We start from the raw sequence: 24,749 nt of genomic DNA, 5'->3' as shown, positions 1-24,749 counted from the left end.
TTCGTTTTGGCGGACGGACTTCACGGCCGGAGCATGGATAGTGTTTCCCCAACGTTTGCTTGAGTTGCGAGGCTCCTTCAAGCCTCAGGCTACCAAGTTTCGAGGCTAATAAGCGACAATAATCGTCCGAGCTTCAATTGTGCTTCTCACCCCCACCAAAACGCTGTGGAGACGATCAAAGGGACAAGAGCCGGTGTACCGTCGTACGATTACTTGCAAGGAGGCCCTGAAACCAAGTGTGTAAACGTCAAAGCAACCCCAAAAACACCCCCATCGCGTGTTGTGGACTATTGCCAAGTTGGCAGCGTGTTTACGTTACAAAAATCGTGAGTACCGACCGGTATATTAGCCGCTCGATTATTTATAGTCGGCGTAGAGATTCAGATACGGTTCCTAATATTAGTGATATATGAATTCGGTTAGAGAGATACATTTTAAAAGAGATATATAGATGCCATTTTGCACCTACTTCAGATTAAATCCATCATCACCTTCCTCATCATCAACCTTCCTTACCATCACCTTCTTTACTGTCACCTTCTCATCTGTCTCCCTTTGCAAGCTTATCCCTCTTCGTCAGCTCGCACGATCGAAAGAGTCATAAGCCCTTTCGGTATCTCCAAAATGCTCCTTTACTCGATCTTGCTAGCCTCGAGCGTCCTCTTCAACACAGCTTATGGAAAAGAGGTTATCGGTTATCGAATTGTTTCTCCTGTAAGTTTCACTTGATTTATATATTATAAGCTTATATTAATTACGCGAATTATAGGACGAAGCCGAGGGGATCAATGATAACAATAAGCCTTTTGACTATAAAGCATACGATGATGACTCATTGTCTCCTCAATTGGGACGCGGATTTTATATGAGTAAGTTGATTTATGTTTATCATAAATCGCTACTCATTATGCGGCGTTAACGACTCAAATAGCAAACGTACCTGATAGCCAGCTGGCTCTTTCTGACGAATGGTATTGTGTTATCAAAGCGGATAGTGATAAAATTGGAAAGGCAGACAAAGTATGGATCCCGAAAATCTTTGAGGATGAGGAAAGGTCAGTGGAATTATGGACCGGAAACGAAGACGCTATCCTCGAGTATATCAAGTCCCTGGTGTCGGATGACGCGGAAGAGGCATTGCGCTTTTCATACATAGTAGGCGCTGGGGAGAAGCTGCAAATGGTTATTCCACCTGAAGCGATAGACGAGGATGACTTGGGTTTATGGGCGCAATGCTGGGCAACAGAGGAGGAGCAAATGAGACATTCGAGCGAAATCGTTCCATGGACGACTTGGAATATTGTTGGAAATCTTGGGCCGAGCGATCCAGATGAAATGGAAACGGAAACGGGCTGGTGAGAGGTTGGGAAGCGGACAAGGACTACTTGTGATGAAGAGGTGGAGACGAACCGGTGTCGGTGGTGGCTAGATTGGTGGCGGTCAAACCTTGTGCTGTCAGAGGTGATCAGGTGATAGACCTATCACGAGTCAAGACTATGATTAGGTAGTAGACCAGTTACGTATCAAGACCTCTCCAAATGCATAAATAGAAGGCTATTCTTTTGGTTCATTAGACAATCAATTGATTATGTACTTATCTTTATATCCTTCGTGTTATCGTTCATTAGGTTATGAGCTTTCGCTGCGTCTTATTTCGCGCAAAATTGCAATAAACAATACTTTTCATAAAACGAAGCAAAGTTTGTAATCAATTCTTTTTGAAAAAAAAAAAAAATGAAAAAAACTAGAAAAAACAAGAAGAAAAAGAGAAAAAAGAAAAAAGAAAAAAAAGAAGAAGAAAAAAGTCAGAAGGTAGCTTTGAAGACAGGCAAAGATAGAACAAAGGAGTGTGGAAGTATGTCTTGGTAGTGAACTGATCTCTGGGGCTCTACGGAGCACCTTCGGACCAGTATATGTAATTCTACGATACTATAAATGGTTTCCTTAATATCCCGGATACAATGAGAGATTTATGATACGCATTATCTAAATCTCTAATTCATCAGATCCTCATCTTAACCATGGTGTAGCGAGGGCTTCCCGGTAGTTAAACGGATGCTAAGTATCCGAATAGAATATTCCTGTCGGCCGTGACGTGGTATTCCTGTAAGGTACCTATTACTGTCACGCATGACAAAAAAAAGGAAGAAAAAAGAAACCAAATAAAAAGGAAAACAAAAAGAACGGATATGCTAATTTCTTTTAACTTATTATACAACGATATTCATAATCTTTTTTTTTGTACGATCTCTTGCTAGTCTTTCTATGTATTTATTTCAAAGCTATATTAAGCAATATGTCAGGAGCAGAACCCCTCTGCGGGCTCGGCTCGGTCACCTGTCCCACACAGGCCACATTTCTTTAAGGATCACCTGGAGTTCAGGAGTTGAGAAGGGCTAGAGATCAGTCTGAATACCAACGGAGCCTAATCGGAACCTCGAATAGTGATTCCCTATCATTGTGAACCTTACACAATACGACTGGTCATACTCTAAGCAATAAAAATGATTTTTTCTTAAATAATAATAATAATTCATTGGCAAACGAACTTGAACGAAGCGAAGCTAGAAAAATCACTTAGTTAAACTCGAAACGCAAATTACTGATAAAAGCTGCTTTTATTTTTTTGTTAATAATCATCTTCCGAAATTGAGACTCGATCTATTTAAGCTTTGTTACATACTACGTGCTACGTAGTACGTCCCAGGCGTAAGTACGTAGTATTATCCCCTGAGGGTACGAAACGGAGGTTTTTACTAGGGGAAATAGGATTTACGAAGTGGTCGAAGCAAATCGGAGAAGCGTCCTATTGGATCGGGAATATAGCAAAAGCGTATCGAACGGGTTTGAATTCTAACTGAAAGGTATTTCAACGCTGCTTTTTCCTGCCTTTTCTTTCCCAGCTTCATCTCTCAATTGTAACCCGATCGAGACGGTCTGGTTACAGGTGAAGGATTGCATTCAAGAAAGATATCCTGAAGTTCATCAAAGCTATCCTCGACTAAGAAGAGTCGTTTAAGAAGCGTGGGATTCGATCGAGAAGGATAGAATTGTTGCTTTAATTAGAACTGTAAGACAGCGTTGTTTAGACGTAATCGCGGCGGAAGGGTGGCATACAGCCGGGTAAAATAAAAGCTTATAAAAACAGCGAGAATCTACCCTCAAGGGGTAACAATCACGCCTGTACCGTGGTACTACGCGCCGAAAAAAAATCGAAATTAAGTTGAAAGTTAGCGCGAGAAACTCTTTGATTTTAGATAACGCGGCTGCTAGTAATAATTTAAACAAGCTAGCAAGGGAAAAGAGCCGTCTGCTTAAAGAGAGAAGACTTTCCGAAGCATAGCTTAACGGAAAGTCAAAAGACTTCTTCAGTATTAAGCGTTTTCAGCGGATTGAACACTTAAAGTAATTTTATTTAATTATGTTTTCCGGCTTTGGCTGGTTTTCTTTCTATCATTTCAAGATGTTTTTCTTTTTGTCGGACTTAGTTTCAATGAGAGCATTTTTCATTAACTTTAGTAGGAGCCTTATTATTTAAATAGGCTTTAAGTGAGAAGTGTCGGATGTGATCAAGTGATAGACTTATTACGAGTCAAGATTATGATTAAGTAATAGACTTATCACGTGTCAAGACCTTTCTACCGGTAGATGTATAAGTAAAGGGTTACTCCTCGTGTTCATTAGACAATCAAACAATTATTCACCCATCTCTGTATCCCCCGTATTACCTTTTAACAGCAGCACTAGCACCGAAAACCTACGGAAGAAGGAATAAAAGTTGAGAAGGGAAGAGTTTGAAGGAAGGAAGGAAGGAAGGATGGAAAAGGGTATCGGATTTGATTTTTGGTTTTTGTTTTCTTTGCGGGGGCTATCTAAGTCTCGGCTGTCGGGAATCGGCTCTTGTTTTTTTTTTTTCTTTTTTTTCTTAGTATACGGGGTAGACTTTGATTTGGAATGATACGGCTTTATCTGATTTGATTTGCAAAAAAAAAGGGAAGGAAGAAGTAGACAGAGAGAGCGATCAATCAAACCTCGATGTGTTAGACGACAGGTGGTACGAGTTCTAACGACCGGGCTCTTGGTGTTGGCGTCTTGTTGCATGTCACACTACTGTAAAAGCCCCGAGCGTATTCCCGGACATTGGGATCCGATCGATTTACCGTCTTTGTCCCAGGTCGTATTGTATCGGTCGTTGAAGTTCGTCTACTGTAGAGAGCATGAGTAAAGTAGGTATCTTCAGACAAATACTGCGTATGCCTAACTTTCGGGTATATTCCTACTTTGATCCGTCTTAAGCCAAATCCTTACTCTGTGTGTCGGGGATGTTACTTGTCGCCCCCCTCGAAAGGCCGTTCTTCACGCAAGGATTTCCATCCTACCCATCCTACTGTCACTGTAGCAGAATGGTCGCAATCCTATCCTTGGTCTGTATCTGGTTAGGCGGGCCTCTTCTCAAGCCTGCATCTCCTTCTACAAGTCTACAACTACCTGGTACGTCAGCCAGGTGCATCTCCACGAACAGCAATTTTCGACGAGGTGATCCCGTAGCCGCGCGGGGAGAATTCCCCCTTTCGAACGGCGACGTTGCCCCAGCTCCATAGCTCCATAGCTCCACTTTCTCTCCGTAGCGAGACGACCCTTCAACTCGGTACAACGAGGTAGGTAGCAGCCTTGAAGTGACGTTTCTCGAGTGAGTAATGATAGTTGCAAGTAAGTGGGATAGGGTACACGTCGACCAGAGCTCCTTTTCCCTGCTCTGATTCTACACTCTTTTGCCTCAATCGATCAAGCGAGTCATGCAGCCACGGCTCGTTTTTGGCCCGGAAAGAGTTGCGGTTCTTGGACCGATGCATGCTTCTGTCGCCGTTGAGTAGTATATCCCACTTCCCTTACCAGCGGCTGGTTGCCTGGCGTAGGATTTCATGGACGGGGATTACCGTCCGCCGTTTTTTTTTCTTTTTGCTAGTAGGAGCATGCTAAGAAAGATGGGGATATACTAGTACATACACCTGGGGCTGTCAAGTGAAATAGCAAGTATTCCCGCCTTACACCCATCTGGAGATTTCCCCCGCTGCGAAGCCTTAGCGTAGGCTAAAAAGGGGAATCTATACCTGGGCCTGAGAGGTATATTATGACTGGGTGCTTGCCCTGATATTCTCGAGTTTGACACAAATAAAGAACGTACTTCAAGTTATTCATTTCACCAGTTGACACCTTCTATTTGTCACCTCATCCTTTGCATCTTCTGCATCCCCTCGTCTATCTTGTTCATTTTTTGAACAATATCAACAACAACCATAATAATAACAACAACAAGCTACTACCATCATCCTTAAGCGAATTGATCTTCCCTTCGCTTATTCTCTCCATCCCTCAACCAATTCCATCAACAAGGATAACCTATCACAATGATATCCTTAGTCACGTCTCCATATCCCATCCAGAAGGGTGCTGCTCTGGAGGAGATCTCCGACCGTATCGACGCCTTGAACGTCAAAAAAGACCAGCTCCGGCAGCAGAAGCAGGCCGCACTGCTTGCCGACCGCCAAAAGAAGCACATCCAGACTAACGACGTCGCCGAGAAGGACCAGTCTCAATTCCGCGAGTACCGCGACGACGACTTCGGCGTCAAATCCACCTATACGGAGCAGCACACCAAGCAGACGGTGGCCTTCAACCTGGCCAAACGCGAGCAGTTCAAGAACGAGACTCGGGACGAGATGACCATCTGGCAGGCCATGGAGAAGCTGAATACCTTCATCGACGAGAGCGACCCCGACACGAGTCTGTCCCAGATCGAGCACCTGATCCAGAGTGCGGAGGCCATGCGTCGGGACGGCTGCCCCCGGTGGATGATCTGCACGGGCCTCATCCACGACCTGGGGAAGCTGATGGCTTTCTACGGCGCCGATGGCCAGTGGGACGTCGTCGGCGACACGTTCCCCGTCGGCTGCAAGTTCAGCGACAAGAACGTGTACCCAGAGACCTTTACCGAGAACCCGGACTACCACAACCCGAAGTACAACACGGAGCTCGGCATCTACGAGCGCGGGTGCGGCATGGACAACGTGATGCTGAGCTGGGGCCACGACGAGTACCTGTACCTGGTGGTCAAAGATCAGAGCACGCTGCCTGACGAGGCGTTAGCGATGATTCGCTACCACAGCTTCTACCCGTGGCACAAGGAAGAGGCCTACATGCAGTTCATGAACGAGAAGGACTACAAGATGTTGGCTGCCGTCAGACGGTTTAACCCGTACGATCTGTACAGCAAGAGCGACGAGGTGCCCAGTGTTGAGGAGCTGAAGGTATGTTTTCCCCCTCCCTGCCCCTCCAACAACCAAGCATATATTGATTGTCCTTGTGCAGCCATATTACCTCGAGCTCATCGACGAGTTCTTCCCCAAGAAGGTACTAAGATGGTAGACGTGCCTGGTAGAGGAGGATAGTTTGTAAAGCATGGCGAAAAAAAGCGAGTTTGGGCTTTTGGAGTACGGAGCATGAGAGTATTGATACCAAGAGAGAGATACCTTTAAAAGCGACAAACGCAACGGAATTCGGATAGATACGATTGCTGGGAACCCTTGGGTCTGGAGGTGCTTTGCTATTTTCTGTCTCGTTATTTCTTGGGATTGTCAGATAGACAAGTTTCAGTCGCTTTGTTTGCGCGTACTTGGATACGAAATTACGATATACAGATGGATCAGAATTACTTTGACCATAAATATTTTCTCAATCTCTCAAAGGAGGATATGTACTGCTGTCCCCTTCATTTCATCACGATGTCGGTGGAGAGAGTGGGAGGGGGGCGACGGGGGCGACGGGGGCGGGGCTAGGTAGGTACTTGCGGCAGAGGCGTTAGATTGAATATACTGTAACTGGGGCATGCTTTTTAGAAACCAAGAAATCAATAAATACTAAGTTACCTAGCGACGACATCAATCTTAAGCCAGGAAGATCAGGGCCTTTTAGTTAATGATCACTCGGGCTAGACAAAAGGACCTAAGGTATGCTTCTATGCAACCTCTGCCCTGCCCTTGATTGTTAGCAATTAATCTACTCATCGTCGGATATCCATTTATTCACTGAATTTATACTTTCTGTTGATATATTTAAGAGAAGATAATATAGAATTCTCGATTCCACATGCATAAACACTTTGCCGAGCCGATATGAGGGGTTTACTGGACATCCGGTCTCGCTCGCCTAACCGAGAACAACAGCCTCTAGCGCCATGTCCTTTGCAGGATCTTATCAGATTGATCTAAGTCTCCCCCCCCCCCAATTGCCACTTGCTCATTTTCCACCTCTCATCTCCCTCAATTTCGCCCCCCCAGGCTGGCAAAAGAGCTTTGCAGTCTCATTGACGGTCTATGGTAGCAAAGCAGGTACCCACAATCAATCCAAGACGAGCCCTCTTCTCTTTGTTCACTCCCACCGCCGTCCTTCTCTCAAGTGACCACCCATGGCGTCACCTGCTGTCTCAACGCCCTCATCTGCGGGCTCCCCTGCAGCGATTGCTCCAGCTCCAGCTCCCCCAACCCTCGCGATCAAGAACATCAATGCTGCGAATATGAATGCCTGCTCTCCTCCTGCTGGTACGACGCCTACAATGGTGACCCGCAAAGAATGGATCATTCCGCCACGTCCGAAGCCAGGTCGGAAGCCCGCCACTGATACCCCGCCGACAAAGCGCAAAGCCCAGAATCGAGCAGCGCAGCGTGCTTTCAGAGAGCGCCGTGCTGCGAGAGTAGGAGAACTGGAGGAACAACTCGAAGAGATGAACAATGATCACCAGAGACGGGAGGCGGATCTGCGGAGCAAGATTGGCAAACTGGAGGCTGAAATCGAGAGGTTTAGTGGCGAGATACACTCTTGGAGAGTGCGTTGTGATACCCTGGATCGGATCGCGGAGTATGAGAGGAAAGAGAAGGAGGCTGCTCTTGCGGAACTGGTATACCTGCGGAATGGTGCGCAAACGACAGGCACCGATGCTGTTCCGCTACCCCCTCGACACCTTCGACATAGCGAACCAAGAGCTGCCGAGCCTGAACAGTATTCCGCCCGTGCTCCTCAACCAGGGCCGGAGCCAGAGCATCTTGGTTGCGGTTCATGTACCTCTACTAGCAACTGTGCCTGTGTTGAGCAAGCCATGGTTATCTCGTCCTCAGGCTGTGGCAAGTGTACTCCAGATACCCGCTGCGAGTGTTTGGAGGAAACTATCAAGGCCGTGAGTGACATATCCCAGATGGAGCTGAAGAGGCCGATCTCGCCCTCGGCAGAGCAGTTCCAGGAAAAGCGCCAACGGTATTCGGAGCCTTCTACACCGCTAGAAATCGATTTCACGGCACAATTTTCATCTAAGCCGATACAAGGGCAAGAGATTGTGATCCATACCAATCAACGACCACCGGGAGAGTCATGTGGCTTCTGTGAAGACGGTACTTATTGCATGTGTGCTGAGGCTGCAGCTATCGCTGCCAACGTTTCTCATCATGACCGAGATGTGGAAAATCGATTGGCACCTCTCTTGAACGAAGTCACTCCCCCACTTTCCGACACCGATACCGATGGCCCGTCTAGAAAGCTACCTTCCCTCCAACCAAACCACATGCATCGCCCTGTTGTTTCCTCGGCTCCCTCAAATCCCTGCGTCAATGGCCCCGGTACGTGTCAACAATGCCAGTCTGATCCCAAGTCCGGGCTCTTCTGTCGATCACTCGCCGCTATTCGCGCATCAGGTGCTACTGTGCCTGACGGCTGCTGTGGAGGCAATGCTGGGGGTGGTGGATGCTGCAAGTCACTACCTGTTGCCCCCCCGTCTCAACCACCTCCCAGCTTGTCGTGTGCGGAGACGTACAAAACTCTCGCTACACATAAAAACTTTGATCAAGCTAGCGATGAGCTGAATACCTGGCTTGGAAGACTACATGCTACTCCGCCTGCTCACCCTGGACGAGCCCCCATGGAGGTCGAGGCCGCGAGTGTGATGGGCGTATTGAAGCTTTTTGATCGTCGGTTTGGCCGAGGTTGAGAAGATTATGACTATGAAGATGAGCAGACTTTGCTTTTGGACTATAACTACCCATGAATCAGGAGAGATCTTTTGGTCTCTCGTCTCTCGGGTGACGCAGCATTGGTTTGAAGGTGCGAAGGCAGAGTCAACGGAGTGCCATTATTACATGTCCGGTTCAGTCAGCCCCGTACATATCGCTCCGAACCAGAACCCGAGAGGGTTCGGAGAACAGCCTGCTTGGTTCATGATCATGGCGTTTGGAGTAAGTAGTGAATTGAGCTGTACATACATAGCACATGGACATTGATGATACCGCTGCATATCGAGGAATTTCAAAAGCTACTTTTTTTTCCCTGACTTCATATTTTTGGTGTCTAAGGGTGCAGGGAAATATCATGAGTATTCTTTTTGATGGGCCAGGTAGTGCTGACTTGTCCTACCGGTACCCGTGTGAAAGAGAGGTGGAAGTCACGTGTTTCTGATGGGACGAAAGATCGGACCGAGTCACGTGTGTGTACGGCCCGCCATCCCCGCCATCCCAAGCGTCCCAGCCTCTTTCTCTCACTTCACGTACAGCACCAAGATACTTTACTTGTACATTACATATCTGTTACATTACACATCGATAGAAAGTGAGTGAGTCACACATACAGCATACAGCATACAGCTCGCCTCGGTGTGAAACGGGTCATCTCGAAACAAAAGGCGCATCCAATAAGAAGCTTCGATGATGATACCGACAACCACAATGACAACAGACAATGAGTCTTCGGTACTCTCCCACTCGCACTCGCACTCGCACTCGCATTCGCACTCGAGCAAAGACGCGGCTTGCTGCAGCCAGCTCAGGGATGACCCGGGCGGGTGGTGCGCTCTCCATTCACGACGCGCGCGTGTTGACCGGCCAATCAATATGCCAATCCAATCAATAGGGAGAAGCGAGTCCTTGGTTAGACACGACAAGACAAAGAAAGAAACGTGATAAATTTAGAGTCAAGCGCCGTCAAATCAAATCTCCTCGGGCGCTTCGAGACCGGCTATGCCATGCACATTGACGGATGGCGCTTGAGAGACTGCGCGGCTTTCTCCTGGGCGAAGCAGCGGCTCTCGCGAGTTTCATTTGTTGCCCTCTGAGGAGCCGCCGGGTCGCTAACATTAAAAAAACAAATACAGTACACCCATCCAAGAGCGAGGGATAGACGGGAGGTATGATAGTCTCGGCAAAGCTTGAGTGTTCGTGTATTCGTGTATTCATGTACCTTTCGCTTGGAAGGAGGGAGCTGCCGACGCGGTGGTGCAGCGCGTTCTGCGCGTTCTGCGTTTTGCTGTTGTTGTTAATGTTGCGATTGCTATTGCTCCTTTCTTTCTCTTTCTCTCTATCACGCTTTGATGTCCACGTCCTTCCTGCAAACAACGTACAGGGCAGCTCCAATATGAGTCAGAGGAGCTGAAGATGCAGATGCAGATGCAGATGCAGATGCCGCATGCCGATCCAGGTGGTAGTTCTGCTGCTTCCTAGTACTGCTCGCTAGTACTGCTGCCGAGCTCATCTGCTATGCAGGCGAGCTCATGCGGCGGCTGTCGAGGGGGCCTACCAAACGGCCGTCTGGCCTGGACCAAGAAACAAGCGATGAGCATTCTCTCTCTCCTCCGCGTTTCACCTACATTTAGACCCGGAAGACCTGAGAGGAGGATGGGATAAGTATCAGCATGCCGCCTCGGGATTTGTTGGTTCAGCATCATTCAACTTCTCACATCTTTAGATTCCATTCCATTCCATTCCACTCCACTCCAAAAACTCACACGAGCTGTGCTCGCCACGAATCTCCTTGCCGTCATCGTCTGTGTACACCAACCATTAGAGAGCTGGCCTCCTCATATATCAACCATACTTAATCGATAGCGTCTAATCGATTCGACAAGCGATCTCATCCCGTCGTCGCTACAGATCTTGCTCGGTAAGTGAACCGAGTACAGTTCTGTTGATACATCCACCCATACATCCACCCATTCATCCATCTATGCATCCATCTATACATCCATCCATCCATCCATACATACACTATGGCTAACAACATGATGGACGAGCAGTCCGCAAGTCTTCAACATGTCCTTCGACTACGCCTTCTCGTTCGGAAGCGACCCAGCTACGCCCCCCGACTTCTCCTTCGAGGAGGCTCTGAACAGTGCTTCTTTCCACATGAGCATGAGCCACAGCCCTTCCGGCTCCCACGCATCTATATACTCGCATGGCTCGTCACCTGAGTCGGTCGGCACGCAGGTGACCACGCCAGCCAGGTCACCACCCATCAGACAGCTCGGTCCGCTGTTGCTGCCCAAGATCCGGCCGCAGGATCAAGAGATCCATTCTCCGCCCAAGCGAGCCAGAAAGCTACCCACGACCAAGTCCAGCAACACCAGCTTCAGACCATCCCACACGAGAAGCTACACCAACCCGGAGTCCATCCCCGCGCCGCAGGACAACTTTCCCTCGCACACTCGCTCCATGTCCACCCTGTGTTCGCCTCTGACACTCTCCACCCCAGATCTAGATCCAAATCCAGATCGAAATTCCAACGATCAACGACTTCGAGCAGCAAGCGCTGACCTCTTGGACTCTCAAACACTCGGCAAATACGGCTATCCAACCTACCGCCGAATGCCTACCTACATCCCCTCGGCGACTAGCAGCCAGACTGAGACCTTCAACCCAGCCAGCTTCTACATGGCCCAACGCACTCCCTCTCCCCTCCAGAATGCCATCTGCCTCGACGAGATGACCCTCTCGCCCATCGACGACGGTCCCAGCACCTCGATGATGGCCTACCTCACGTCCCCCAACCCCGCGCCAGCGCTCGTCCGCCAACTCAACATCCACCTCCGCGATACGAACAGCAAGCACTTCTGGTGGGATGTCCGCCAGATCCGCCCCTGGACAACCTTCAACCCGGTCACGATCGCCGCCATCCCCGGCCTACAAGCCCTCCTCAACATCAATCTGCCCTCTTCCACCTTCCCTACCCCAGCACGCACGTCCTCGCAGCCCGAGACGGAAGCCGAGTTGCAGAACATCTACACTTCCTTCTACGCCACGAAGCTCAACGCGGCACTCTCCCTCTCTCTCGGCCCGCGCCATCTCGCCATGCGCCCTGCCCCGAAAAGCGCCACGCCGGCCTCGGATCCAAGTTTCATCTCCAACTACACCGACGACACGACACAGCTCATTTACGGGCGCGGCCTCGGCCGCGTCGTCGGCCTGGTCAAGTCCTTTGACCGCTGGAACACGGGCATGCGCGTCGAGGGCAACCACCGCAAGGTTGAGTACCTCCGCGGGCTCGCGCACCTGCACCGCTGCATGCGCGAGCACGGCTGCCGGTACGGCTTCATCATCACGGAGATCGAGCTGGTCGTCGTGCGCAACGGCGGGGACGCGGTTCCGCATTTCGGGTACCTCGAGATCCAGACAATCCAGCTGGCAGCGTCGAGCCCGCCGCGGGATGTGTACGCGAGCGTGGAGCATGGTTTTGGCATCGAGGGCGAGATGGAGGAGCCCGGCGAGGTGAAGCCGAAGGAGAAGCAGAAGATGACGGCGCTGCTGGCGCTGTGGTATCTGCATATGCTTGCCCGGGACGATGTGCTGCCCGGACAGGTGGGCTGGAAGAGCGAGATTGGGGCACCGGCGGAGGGGACGCGGAGGAAGTGTTTGCCGAAGGACGAGTGGATCCCCGAGCCGCAGCTGGCGGAGAAGAGGGAGGCGAAGAGGGGGAGGGGCTGGGTTTGGCCCGAGGAGGCGGTGGGCCGGAAGGAGCTGGGTCGCCGGGGAGTGAGGTATAATTGCTAGGTGAAACCTGAAGCGAAGGCTAGGTACGGGGGTTGCTGGCTGCTGGTCAGTCTTGGGATGAGGGGAGGGCGAAAGGTGATCGTGATGTTTATGACGGCATGACAGACGAAGTATGAATGTGCGTATCTAATAGATATGATCCTACGTACTGTGTATTAGGATTAGATAGATACTCCAAGAATCCACATTTCCAAAGTCCAAACAAACCTTTTGCGAGGCAACCCAAGTAGTCGGTACGACATAATTTTCTCCTGAAGGTGACATGTGCAACAAGTCCATTGCTCTACTTCTCGCCCCACGAAGAGGGTGGTGGATTCTAGGTATCATCTGGTGGATTACTGTAATGACAGTCATCAAAACAATAGATGCTTATATACACGCTTCATCTGCAAACTCAACAACAGCAACGATGACGGCTCAAGTTTAGGAAAGCGGGAATGATAGCCGCATTGAATTGACTTTTGCAAAGAGCTAAGATTTCCAAATTCGAATTTAATAACAAAGCAGTTTTGAAGCGGAAAAGGCAGATACAGACAGACATCGAAGATAAGAAAGCAAAAGCCTTCCCAGTTTAATGGCCAAGTTGAGCAAGGACCTTGTAGACGTCCGACGACAAGATAAGATGAGGTGGGTAGAGCTTAGAGAATTTGAGTGGGGTTATTCTTTTTTTTTTTTTTTCCTTTTTTCTTCTTCTTCAGATCGGAGCCAACTGTGTAATATATCTTTTGCAAAGTCTAGAACCAGATGAAGTGTCGTTAGAATCCAAGAATTGATGTCGTTGAATCGTTGAAGCTAGACAGGGGTAAATAAAGTAACGACGACTCGGCTGCAATCCAAGCAAGTGCTGCTCGGCATTCCATACCCCTCAATTCAATCGCCAAATTTCCATTTCGACAGCCAGCCGCGCCTCGAAACCGTTTTAAACAAGGACTGACGAGAGAGAGAGCAAAGAGCTTCTAAGTAATTTGCCTCGGTTAGCCTCTTCTCTGATCAATCAACCCACGGGAAAGCTTTCCAGGTACGCTGCCCTCCCAAGTTGAAAGCCGGAGCTCTATTGACCAAACCCACAGCTTTATTTACTCACCTCGAAGAGTCTTTCCCCGGTCCTCTCCCTGCTGCAACTAACTTTCTACCTGCACCATGGCGGAGAGCAAAGACATGGCGCACCACATTCGAGAAGCCGCACAAACCGCTAGCGAGACTACAGCCGCCGCCGCCGTCAGAACAAGTGCCCCTCGATCCGGAGAAGAGTGTGGACTCTTTGGCTCCGAGCTGATATCCCCCGCAATCGCGGCTTCACTCCCGTCTTCATACACGATCCGCGCGCTGCGAAAATCAGACTACGCGATTGGCTTCCTTGACGTCTTGCGAGTCCTTACGACGGTAGGCGATATCTCTCAAGAGGCGTGGAATGAGCGTTACGACTGGATGAGTGGACAAGGGAAGGGAGGTTACTATCTGCTCGTCATTGAGGACCAGGGCCGGATCGTAGGAACCGGGGCGTTGATCGTGGAGCGGAAATTGTAGGTTTTTTCTTTTTTTTTGGTTTCCCCGTTTCTGCCCCGAGTATGCGGCAGTTTGGCGGCACACAAGGGCTAATTGGAACAGTATTCATAACCTGGGCCTCGTCGGACACATCGAGGATATTGCAGTAGCAAAGGATCAGCAAGGGAAGAAACTCGGACTGAAGCTTATCCAGGCGCTGGATTTCGTGGCGGAGAAGGTGGGATGCTACAAGTGTATCCTAGACTGCAGCGAAGCCAACGAGGGCTTCTACGTAAAGTGTGGATACAAGAGGGCTGGGCTGGAGATGGCACATTATTATGACGGAAACACGAGTAAAGACGTGGCTGGGAAGAAGCCTGCCTAGGTTTCGAAGGGCAGTCGTGGTATCAAAATTAATTTACTGTAGGGAGTCGGTTGTAGGGATGGGGAGGGGGAGGGGGAGGGGGAGGGGATTGATTGCTCAAGCCAAAGGCCGCTGAGAGTAGATTATCATGCTTTAAACTCATGAAAGCCTTATCTTCCCGTACTGAAATCCTCTGACTCCGTTACTGATCCAGCACTCTTCTCCATCAACGAGAGAATCGACCTTCACGATACCTTCAACGCAGAGCCCTTTCTCGAGCGCCCATCTCCTGGTCGTCCCAATCTGGCCACCACTCGAGACTGGCGGGGTAGTCCACTTGCCGTCTCTCCAGAAGAAAACACTCGTCAAGCTCCCCTCCATGATCTCGCCCTCCTTCTCACTCACGATCAGAACCTCCCTCTTCTCAGCCATACCCGTGATCCCGACTCTCTCCCTGGCACTCGAGTACACATCCCGACTCGTAGTCTTGTAGCTCGTGAACGGCGACGGCGCGGTGCGTACCGTGTCGGGAAGCACCTCCCACGCCGGGCCCTTGGGCGCATCACCATACACCGCGTCCCCGTCCCCAAGCGTCAGAGCCCCGCCCGTCGACGGACTGACTCTCGTCATCTGGCTCGCGGCATCAGAGGAGGGATGCGGAATCCTCTCCGGATACAGGTTCCACCTCGTGACTGCGGGGATCGCGGTCGAACTCTCGACGGAGATCGCCCCGTCGTGGCTCAGCCGCGCCTTGACTCTCGCTGGCGTCGGCGACTGCGTGTCGATGGACGCGGTGAGTGTCTTGAGGAGGTGGTTGAAGCCGTCGGTGCCGCGGATGGTGTCGGCGGCTTTGGTCCAGCCGAAGTGCTCGGCGGCTTGCAGCATGCGGTCGCGGTGGTAGGGGAGCATGTAGAAGGGGCTGGAGAATCTTGCCTCGCCGTCCCAGGCTTCGGTGTTGGCTGCGAGGGGGGTGAGGAGGGGATCATAGCGGAGGGAGGAGAAGAGTTCGAAGTCTGGAGATGCCATTGAGAGAAATGAAAAATGAGAGCGGCCTTGGTAGTGATACTTGGGTGCTGGATGGTTGAGACTTGGTCGAGGTTGAGTCTGTTTACATCAATGGGAGGGCGGCACGCCTCGTGTATGAGTGTTTTCCTGGCACCAGTCAGCTAGAGATTCTAAATTTCTCGATGATATCGAGGCAGACACACCATGAAATGAAGGAATACTTCAAATTGCAATCCGAAAATTTCTGCGGTCTTTGCCGCCTGCACGTGATGTGAATCTCCTTCTTTGTTCAACATCTTAACTTTGTTTTTACTATACCTATGCTAAAGATCCCAATACCGGTTACCGCACCGTTATAGTCCAAGGACCCGGAACTGATAGCGAAAAAGAGCATGCGAAATTTCATGTTTGAGTCGTCATATACTTTGTTCGACATGCAAACACCACTCCCGGGCCGACATACAATCCAATCAACAGCAAGCACTCTTCATCCTCACCCTACGAGTTTAGGGTTCTCCTTCTCAAGTCCACTACAGCTACCATCTCCAATTACGTTCTCAAGACTCCCTCCCCTCTGCTCACCTACCCTCTCGCGCTCCAGGACACAGGCATCCTCCGTCACGCTCTCACCAATTCTCGACACACCTCTTTGTTTGGACAGTAACTCTGCGGGTGTTTATATGCCGCGCATATCGCGACCTGCTGTTGGCAGAAGACTGTACGTGCAGAGTAGGGAGCGACTCCGGTCCTCCGGAGTAGCGACAGGGTGATAGTCGGGTGTGGTCTCGGTCGACAATGGCGCCGCAAGCCAGGTCCAATTTTCGCGGCACAAAATAAATTCTGCGAACTGGCTGTGGTGATAGAGGAGTTGGCCGAATTTCACTGGGCGTAGGAAATGTAACAGGGATGAGATATGCCCACGAGAGCAAGACTCACTGGCTGCAGGATGTGAAGTGTAAGATGCTCAATTGGCACATCTTTTTTTTTCCGGCTCTGATGACAGCAGCTCATGTTGAGTTTCGTGGTCTTGGTCGGACAAGCGAGGAAACCTTCACGAGACTTGATGAGCTGCGTGCATATCGATCCAGCTTGGAGTCCTGCTCAACACAGTGGGTGCATCATCAGGCCCCATGACGTCTTGCCCTTCTCGGACATAAGAATCATAGATCTCGTTTTCCCATACCCATAGAACATACGACTAAAGAATCCGAGTCGTCAAAGATCTAGTAGTAACCTCCGGAGCATGATGCCCCCCCCCCGTCAGACGGCAGAGGTATTTTCTCGAGAACGTATTGGTGATAGACTGCCACCATGACGTCTCACCCGGAGAATGGAGCTCGTTGACGAATTGACCTCTACATGCCCCACCCTAAGTGCGACAGATAGATTTCGAGCACTGGTTCTTGCGCGACGCTCTTATGTAAGATTCCACCGAAGGTAATATGGGTATTTACTTTCGCTTATCTTTCCGTAGTCATAGTACTAAGCGAGCCGTGTAGAATTGGAAAAAAAAAAAAAATGCATGCGAAAAACTGCAAAACTTCGTGCACGTTGCTTGCCAGACAAGCAGCCGATACTCGGACTAGCAAGCGGTACTCGGACTAGTACCATTCGCTGTTCGCTTGTTGAGAGCACAGCACTTGCTCGAACAGTCGTGGGTGTTACTGTACGTTTTCCCGCCCGAGGACTCAACACATACGCGGTGTATAGTTCTGCAGCGTCCCAAGATATCGTCTCTACCGGGTGGCGCTGTGTATCCAGCCAGAGTCGGGTCCTGGTACCGCTTGGAGATTCTGGCATCCTGCTTTGCAGAATCTCTGTCCTGCCTCGGTGCGGTTGTACGATCCGAGTGAATCATCCGTGGCGGCGGTGCTCACCAGGGCCGTGGCTTTTCAGAGGACATCCTTCTGCCTTCCCGACTTTCTGTTTTCGAGGCAGATATAGCTTGGCCCTTAGAAATAGCATTGAAGAGTAGAAACTGTATCTTTTTCATCTTCCGGGGTCGGCCGATGGGATTGCTTATAGTCAGGTTGCCATTTTGGGGGGGAGGGGGGTTTTTTGCTTTGCAGGCTTTTCTTGAGAGAAATGTTGCTATTCGGATAGTTCGGGCGCCGGATTACAGCATCGGAGCTTCAAGACAGCGCTGTGAGTTTTGGAGTAGAGTACAACATAACTTCCCTGGCTGTAGTTGGCCTGAGAAGCGGATCCCCGAGTCTGCCGCGAGCGCGGCTCTACAAAGCCTTGGTTATCTTCCGCTCTTTCCAGATGGGGAATCATGAGGACCAGTCAATCTTCCCACCCGTCCATCCACCACGTCCTGTACATTCTCTGCAGGAGACTTGAGATGCCATATGTAACGCTCCTCTGCTGTATCCCATATCAAACGCGTTCTCCAAAACACATCGTGTCTGCATCATCCGGTCTCCGGCCAACCAATGGCCGTGCCAAGACAAGCGAGACCAGCGGCCTCCAAACAACCCCACCCCATCTCAACCTTCTCCAACACTTCTCAAACCTGCGATCTCAACAGCACCGTGGGAAATAGTCCAAAACACCACCACCACCACCACCACACCACCACCACCACCGTCGCGAACCGCCCTTTAACCAACCAAAAAACGTATCCAGGTCCCCGACAACTGCCGACGACTGCCTACGATCCTGCGCCTTGAAACGTCGAGACGTCGAGACGTCGCGGACGTCCGGCCATCAAGTTTCCCAAGAGACACACCGATATAACCATTTTTCTCCCCCGAGTAGGCGGCGGTAACTGCGTCGTACTCTTTTTCCCTCTCCAAGTAACAGCCATTTCTGACTTCTCCTCTTACCCGCACCTTGACCTTCCTGTCGATCCTATCAATTCTACGCAGAGTGTTTTTTCTTTTCTGTTCTTTTCTTCCCCTCTCGATTAAGCAAATCTGCAACGCTGCAACCTCTTCCCACACACACCAGACCGTGACTCGCTACTCCTGCTGCACCCTCGAGGCAAAGGTCGATTCCTCCATCGCAAGCCGCCGCCCCGGCCGCCTCTCTCTCTCTCTCTCTCTCTCTCGCAAGTCCGGAACCTGCACCTCCCGAGCCCCGAGCACGCAGAAGCTCTTCCCATCTCCACTCCATCATGGGCCAGGCATTTTCCGGGCCGAACGCCTTCCGCTTCCTGGGCTTCACCCCCAAAGCGACCGCCGTGCTGCAGGCGACGCCGATGCTGTTCCTCATCCTGGTGCTGGTCCTCGCCGCCATGACGGGGCTGGGCCTACTGGCGTTCTACATCCACATCGTCACCAACCGGCCGTACCGGAAGCCGAAGCCCGTGAAGGACGCGAAGAGATAGGCGGTTTTTGGTTGGCCCCTCGGGATTGCAGGATCCTGGGATCGGGAGAAACGGACGGCACGAAGAGGAAGCGATTCTCTTTTTTTTCTCCCTTTTTTTTTTCTCCCCTGGAGCGACTAGCTGGATGGACCCGGAGTTGGGAAGGTGGGATGGAGATGGGGGGGGGGAACGGCTACGCTTCTTGGTCCAGGACGACGGAGGCCTACATACAGCGAGACGTGCAGGCCACCGCTCGCTTTGCGCTTGTGGTCTTGGATAAATTGTACATATATACTTGTCGGAGGTGTTGGGGAGGGTACGGTCGGGCGGGGGTTGATAGCAGGTGGACTTGGGGATGGGGAGGGGAGAAACCCTCTGACTCCACAGGCTATCCCGCTCCTCTCTATCCCCTCATGTAACTATCCCGGGGTGGGAGAGGGGGTTTCTTCCCTCTTTTTTTTCTTCTTTTCTTTCGGGTCTGCTTGCATCTTTGGAAATGTCTTCATGCGCAACGTTTTGCAGCTAGGGTTAGCTTATTCGTCGCCTTCCCGGGGAAACCCTTCAATAATCATCATACATTGTTTTTCTCTTCCCGTCTGTTCGGATTCTCAGGCAGGGCTACATTCTAATCCATTCGTCTTTTCCAGCCCCCCCCATCTGCAAGCCAAAGGTTGAAACTCGAGGGACCCTTTCACTTCAACCTCAGCTTGCTAAAACTGGAACAGCACGCACGAACGGATCTCTCGTTCCAAGCCTCTTTTTCTAAAGACAACAGAGGGCCACCAACACCAACACCACTTGCGAAGATCCATCTCTCCGTCATACTGTGGACTCCGTCCCCAGATGCCAATTACCAGCATGTACGTGCGTCCGAGTAACAGCCGCCCGATGTGGATATGTTCGAAGCAAAATTTCTACTTTTCCAGAGGGGCCATCATCCCCTTTACCCACTTCTTCTGGCGAAGAAGAGCAGGTTCCGTCTTTGTAGATGCTCTCGCACTACGTACAACGAATTCGTTTCTTCCATCTGCATGTCCATCTGTATGAATGAAACTCTTCCTGCGCGTGAATACCAAACGCAGGCTCCGCTCGCCGTCTCCTCCCACGAGGAAGGCCAAACTGCGAGATAGCTCTGCGCCAGTTACCCTCGGTCCCACGACCGACGAAGCACCTGTTCGGGCTTCTGGCACACCACAGCCCTAAGACTAGATAGATGGCCTCTCCTCTCTCTCAGCCCCTCGATCCTTGGCTTTGAGACGTCCCTTTATATCAGACATAAACCCCCCCCCTTCCGAGTTCCACTGGCATCGTGCAGAGTTCATATATATGTATCATTTCCGTCTGAATATCGCTCTCTCTGTCTCTCTCTCTCTCTCTCTCTCTCTTTCTATCGGGGTATCGATCATCTCCTCGTAATCCACTAGTCCATTTCCTCGCTCCAAGCCTATAACGCCGTGTCTCATGCCACCCCGCCCCCTTATGCTTTCTCCTCGCCCAGCTCCTCACGGATCGCAGAAGTAAAAGAACTCCGCGTCAGAGGAATGTAGCGTCGGCTTCAACAACTCTGCGCTCGCCAACCTGTTCGGAGGGGCAGGAAGGACGGGAGCAGGTGGGTCGGCAGCAGGAGGGTTGTGAGCAGGAGGGTTGTGAGCAGGAGAGTCGGCAGCAGGAGGATTGTGAGCAGGAGGGTCGGCAGCAGGAGGGTCGGCAGCAGGAGAGTGGGCAGCAGGAGGGTCGGCAGCAGGAGAGTTGCCAGAAGGACGTTCGGCAGCAGGAGAGTTGCCAGAAGGACGTTCGGCAGCAGGAGGGTCGGCCGCAGGAGAGTCAGCAGTAGGAGAGTCAACAGTAGGAGGGTCGGCCGCAGGAGGCGAAGAAGGGGGAGGGGATATCGGCGATGCTTCTTCCACGAAGCTGCGGCTGGGTGGTGCAGGTGTCGCTTGCGGTGGAGGTGCCACGCCGATGGTAGACGGGTCGGTGGTGACGGCGTTGCTCGTGCATTTTTCTATACGCATGTCGCAAGAGACGGTTAGCAAGTTTTTCTCTCTCCATTTTCTCTCTCTTTCTCTCTTTCCCTCTTTTCCCTTTACTTTTCTCTCCCTCTGGCTCTCTTCTTCCCATTACTCCTCTTGCTGCTGCACTGCCCTTCCCCCTTTCTTTTTTCCTCTTCATCTTCTTTGCTTTCCCATCTGTTCTTCTCGCATAGCCGTCCCATCCCTCCACCCTCCACCCCCTCTCCCACAAACAAGAGCGAGAAAAGGCCATCAGAGCAAGGAGGAACGCAAAGAAATGACACTCACCCTCCTGCTCATTGCAATCCTCCAAGGTTACCGGGCTCCCACCTCCGCCCTGATTCGCGACCTCGGCGCACTTATTCTTCTGATTATTGCACGTCCTGACCGCCGCGCTCGCATAGTCGGTGAAGGTGTCGCTTCCGACGGCGTAGGGACGGCGGACGTCATCCGTGGTGGTGATGGGCTCGCAGGCAATGCCGGCGAGGGCCGAGGAGAAGGTCTACCGCGGGGAAGAAAGGGTTTAGTCGATTCCTTAGATCTGGGGGGAGCAGGGTGGTCGGGGGGTTTTCCTTTTGTTGCTCGGGGAGCAGACAAAGACCCTCCTTCATACATATCATGTATATCAACACGAACGTAGAGAAAACGGGGAAAAAAAAACGAACCTGTAGATCCAAAGTCTTCACCTCCGCCCTCACGTGGAGCAAGCCCGCGAAACCAGCGACGCACATGTCCAGCATCTCGTAAAGCGCACCACTAGTACTAGTGGTACCAGTACCCGTACCAGTGCCACGAGTGCCACCCGCCGCGACGCCGCCCCCTCCCATCCACACCACCAGCAGTACCGGTAGCACACCACCGCCCATCATCGTCCGAGCCGCGGATAACCTCATCGTCGTCAACGACGACAACGCGAGAGAGAGAGAGAGGGCGAAGAAGAAGAAGAAGAAGAAGAAAGAAGAGGAAAAAAATAAGAGTAAAAAGAAGGAGAAGTAGATGATGATGATGATTTACAAACGACTCAATTGACTTAACAGCGTTTCGTTTCTTGATCGACCCGACCGGACCGGCCGTCCGTCCGTTCTCTTGCACTCACGCACGCACACACGCACGCACGCACTCACGCACCCAACCCAACCCAACCCACCCATACATACTTCAACGGTCTTTCTGAAAGGCCTTGTTTCGAAACAAACAAGGCCAGCGACCACGCCCCCAGCCAGGTCCAGTCGAGAATACTACCGGTTCTACAGCTCGAAGTACTACTAAAACGGCGGCTTTACCAATTACTCTGGTACGTAGTAAATCCGTTCGTGGCCTGGGACCATTAGATTGTTGCCCACTGTACTATAGTTGTCGCAAGCCGAGTTTCAGGTGCAGTGGAGCAGCGTGGCCGGTGGGGTGGAGGGCCTGACTACCGGTACCTATGAGAGTACTGATCGTCGGTGGGTGCTCGAGTGCCAGTGGTTTCAGGGGGGGGGTACTGCAGTCTGCAGGTAGTAAGTAGTAGTAGTACTACTAAGTAGTAGTTGCTCCGTGCTGTAGGTGCCGGCCCAGGGGGCTGTGCTGGGACGGTACTTGACCGCTGCCATTTATTGCATGTCAGGGCGCTTGGGATGGCATGTGGCGAATGCAGTTATTCTTGGATGGGATTGGCTCGGCCCAATCGCCTGGAGGATTGAGAGGCGCCAGATGTGTTGGTCGTCCAGAATAGATAGGTACGTACCGGTAGTACATCTACAAGTACGAAGGATGACCGGATTCATACAAAGCAAGGGGGCAGGGCCAAAAGGCTTTGATATGACAGCCAGCCAGCCAGCCAGCCAGCCAGCCAGCCAGCCAGCCTTGCAGTACAAGTACGGCTCGATATAGATCAATCACATTATTACTTAGGTAGTAGATCCGCCGAAGCGGCATCCACACACACCGTTCTTTTTTGAGCTTCCTAATTAGGTACAGAGTGATAGCTGCGCTGCAAAAGGTATTTGGGTCGTGAGAGCAAAGAAGTGTAGAAGCTTCGATGGAAATAGCAAGAACTCCGTTTCATCCCATCCATATCCATCCATCGCTTCCAAAATGCACGGCAAAAGAAGACAACGTGACCATCTAAATAGACGTATCGACGATATGCGCCCGGGACCTACACCAAAAATGCCATGACCTGCCTTCAGTAAAGACCCGAAACTCCGGCCAATCCCAGTGCCACAGCAAACCTGCTCGAGGGGCGATCAGAAATTCGACGAGGCATTGACGTTGCCCTGACGTGCTGGGTCGTGGTAGTTCTCCAGCGTACTTTGGAAAGGGTTTGTGGTGCCTGGTGTAGACGTGCTGCCCGTCTTCTCATGGCCCGGGTTGCCTACATAGCCCATGCTCATGAGCCCATCGTTCTCTTCGTTGTTCCTCTTGCGGCCCCATATTCGGAAGGCTACGATGCCGAGTCCAACCAGGATGATGGCTCCACCGACACCGACAACAACTCCGATAATGGTGTTGCGCGTCTTCGTGCTCATACCAGAGGAAGCCTTCGTTCCATCGCTGTTCAGGTCGGCGGTGGCGATCGGAAGGGCCGAGGTGACGGTTGAGGATTGGAGCGAGCTGACTACGCTGCCGGAGATGGTGACGACGACTGTATTGATTACGACGGCTGTGGTGAGGGTAGGCGTAGCGGTAGTCCTTGGGGCCGTGGTCGTGGTCGAGGTTGCCGTTGTCCTCGGAGCTCCTGGGCTCGTAGGGCCAGAGGAGCTCTCTGGGTCGCCAGTTGGAGAACCCGGCGTTGTTGGAGGGTCAGATGTAGGCGTGCTGGCGGCGGGGTTTGAGGCAGGAGTCGAAGGTGTAGTCGGCGTGTCTTCTGGGGTACTGGGTGCTGGGGCAGGAGGTGTCGTTACCGGCTCTTCAGTGGTTGTCGGCGTTGGATCTGGTACTGGTGTTCCAGCGCCGGAAGCCCCGGATGCTTGTCTTCGTACAATTCCGACTTCATAGGCACGGATGTCGGCATCGAACCATGAAGCTTGAGCGACGGCGAACACGACGGCGAGGAGTGAAAGGAGCCGCAGATATGGTCGGGACAACATGGTGTGACGGACGGTCTTGAATGCACCAGACCGGACGAACGCAAGAGGAGTGTGGAGGACGGGCGACGATGTAGATGTGTGTAGGTATCGTATCCAAGTCCTCGTCGTCGTATTCGTAAAAGACTGGGATGAAGGTTCGCCAGGTCAGTAATAACGGAGAGTGGGTGCGGTCCTGAGTCGTGAGTGAGTCGTGGCGGAATTGAATTTTTGTTCTAAACGAGAGACTTGGAAGCCAGGTAGGTCAGGGGAAAACACCAAGAGAAGTGGTGAGTGGGATATGGGTATGATTGAGCGAGAGAGAGATGAATTAGGAGGAGGAGGAGGAGGAGGAGAAGGTAGTGGATGGTGGACAGGTAAGGGAATACGAGAAAGATGCTCTGCGTGGAGATGTGATTGATGGCGGATGCGCTGCGAGTCGGTTATTTTGGCCTCAGGCCTCAGGCCCCAGGCCTTGCGCCTTGCGCCCTGGGCCCTGGGCCGTGAGGCAGGACAGAATCCGGCGATCGATATTTATTTATCCCCGGTAGTGGATATTTTTGAGTAGATGACGTAAACCTACGGAAGTCGAATTAACCCTTGACGGCCCACTCCCGTCTCTAGGACGGATGTAGTCTAGTGGCTGGGCTGGGGCCGAGGCCCGAGGCCCAC

At 51.5% G+C, this 24,749-nt stretch overlaps 9 protein-coding genes across 9 annotated transcripts; 6 read left to right on the top strand and 3 right to left on the bottom strand.

The window, feature by feature from the left end:
- Nucleotides 1-624: 624 nt before the first annotated feature.
- Nucleotides 625-1,359, top strand: L3040_001123 (uncharacterized protein; the record flags this gene model as incomplete). Its single annotated transcript, XM_007293136.1, has 3 exons — nt 625-714; nt 770-869; nt 932-1,359. The coding sequence occupies 3 exons, from the start codon at nt 625-627 to the stop codon at nt 1,357-1,359; spliced, it is 618 nt and encodes a 205-aa protein (XP_007293198.1).
- Nucleotides 1,360-5,408: 4,049 nt separating this feature from the next.
- Nucleotides 5,409-6,426, top strand: L3040_001122 (uncharacterized protein; the record flags this gene model as incomplete). Its single annotated transcript, XM_007293135.1, has 2 exons — nt 5,409-6,308; nt 6,370-6,426. The coding sequence occupies 2 exons, from the start codon at nt 5,409-5,411 to the stop codon at nt 6,424-6,426; spliced, it is 957 nt and encodes a 318-aa protein (XP_007293197.1).
- Nucleotides 6,427-7,465: 1,039 nt separating this feature from the next.
- Nucleotides 7,466-9,034, top strand: L3040_001121 (uncharacterized protein; the record flags this gene model as incomplete). Its single annotated transcript, XM_007293134.1, has 1 exon — nt 7,466-9,034. One exon carries the CDS (start codon nt 7,466-7,468, stop codon nt 9,032-9,034), a length of 1,569 nt encoding a protein of 522 aa, XP_007293196.1.
- Nucleotides 9,035-11,123: 2,089 nt separating this feature from the next.
- L3040_001120 (uncharacterized protein) lies at nt 11,124-12,857 on the top strand (the record flags this gene model as incomplete). Its single annotated transcript, XM_007293133.1, has 1 exon — nt 11,124-12,857. The coding sequence occupies one exon, from the start codon at nt 11,124-11,126 to the stop codon at nt 12,855-12,857; it is 1,734 nt and encodes a 577-aa protein (XP_007293195.1).
- A 574-nt stretch (nt 12,858-13,431) lies between these two features.
- Nucleotides 13,432-14,727, top strand: L3040_001119 (uncharacterized protein; the record flags this gene model as incomplete). Its single annotated transcript, XM_007293132.2, has 5 exons — nt 13,432-13,484; nt 13,836-13,875; nt 13,928-13,949; nt 14,065-14,380; nt 14,466-14,727. 5 exons carry the CDS (start codon nt 13,432-13,434, stop codon nt 14,725-14,727), a joined length of 693 nt encoding a protein of 230 aa, XP_007293194.2.
- Nucleotides 14,728-14,865: 138 nt separating this feature from the next.
- L3040_001118 (uncharacterized protein) lies at nt 14,866-15,732 on the bottom strand (the record flags this gene model as incomplete). The annotated part of the gene is made up of 1 exon (XM_007293131.2): nt 14,866-15,732. The coding sequence occupies one exon, from the start codon at nt 15,730-15,732 to the stop codon at nt 14,866-14,868; it is 867 nt and encodes a 288-aa protein (XP_007293193.2).
- Nucleotides 15,733-18,829: 3,097 nt separating this feature from the next.
- Nucleotides 18,830-19,042, top strand: L3040_001117 (uncharacterized protein; the record flags this gene model as incomplete). Its single annotated transcript, XM_007293130.2, has 1 exon — nt 18,830-19,042. One exon carries the CDS (start codon nt 18,830-18,832, stop codon nt 19,040-19,042), a length of 213 nt encoding a protein of 70 aa, XP_007293192.2.
- Nucleotides 19,043-20,523: 1,481 nt separating this feature from the next.
- L3040_001116 (uncharacterized protein) lies at nt 20,524-21,923 on the bottom strand (the record flags this gene model as incomplete). The annotated part of the gene is made up of 3 exons (XM_066155435.1): nt 20,524-21,023; nt 21,319-21,532; nt 21,696-21,923. 3 exons carry the CDS (start codon nt 21,921-21,923, stop codon nt 20,524-20,526), a joined length of 942 nt encoding a protein of 313 aa, XP_066013451.1.
- A 1,335-nt stretch (nt 21,924-23,258) lies between these two features.
- On the bottom strand, nt 23,259-24,101 carry L3040_001115 (uncharacterized protein; the record flags this gene model as incomplete). The annotated part of the gene is made up of 1 exon (XM_007293128.1): nt 23,259-24,101. The coding sequence occupies one exon, from the start codon at nt 24,099-24,101 to the stop codon at nt 23,259-23,261; it is 843 nt and encodes a 280-aa protein (XP_007293190.1).
- Nucleotides 24,102-24,749: the final 648 nt, after the last annotated feature.

The sequence above is a fragment of the Drepanopeziza brunnea genome (assembly GCF_022702325.1).
Source record: "Drepanopeziza brunnea f. sp. 'multigermtubi' strain 214-2 chromosome Unknown ctg1, whole genome shotgun sequence".
NCBI classification, from domain to species: Eukaryota; Fungi; Ascomycota; class Leotiomycetes; order Helotiales; family Drepanopezizaceae; genus Drepanopeziza; species Drepanopeziza brunnea.
This window is presented reverse-complemented; position numbering and strand designations above follow the sequence as displayed.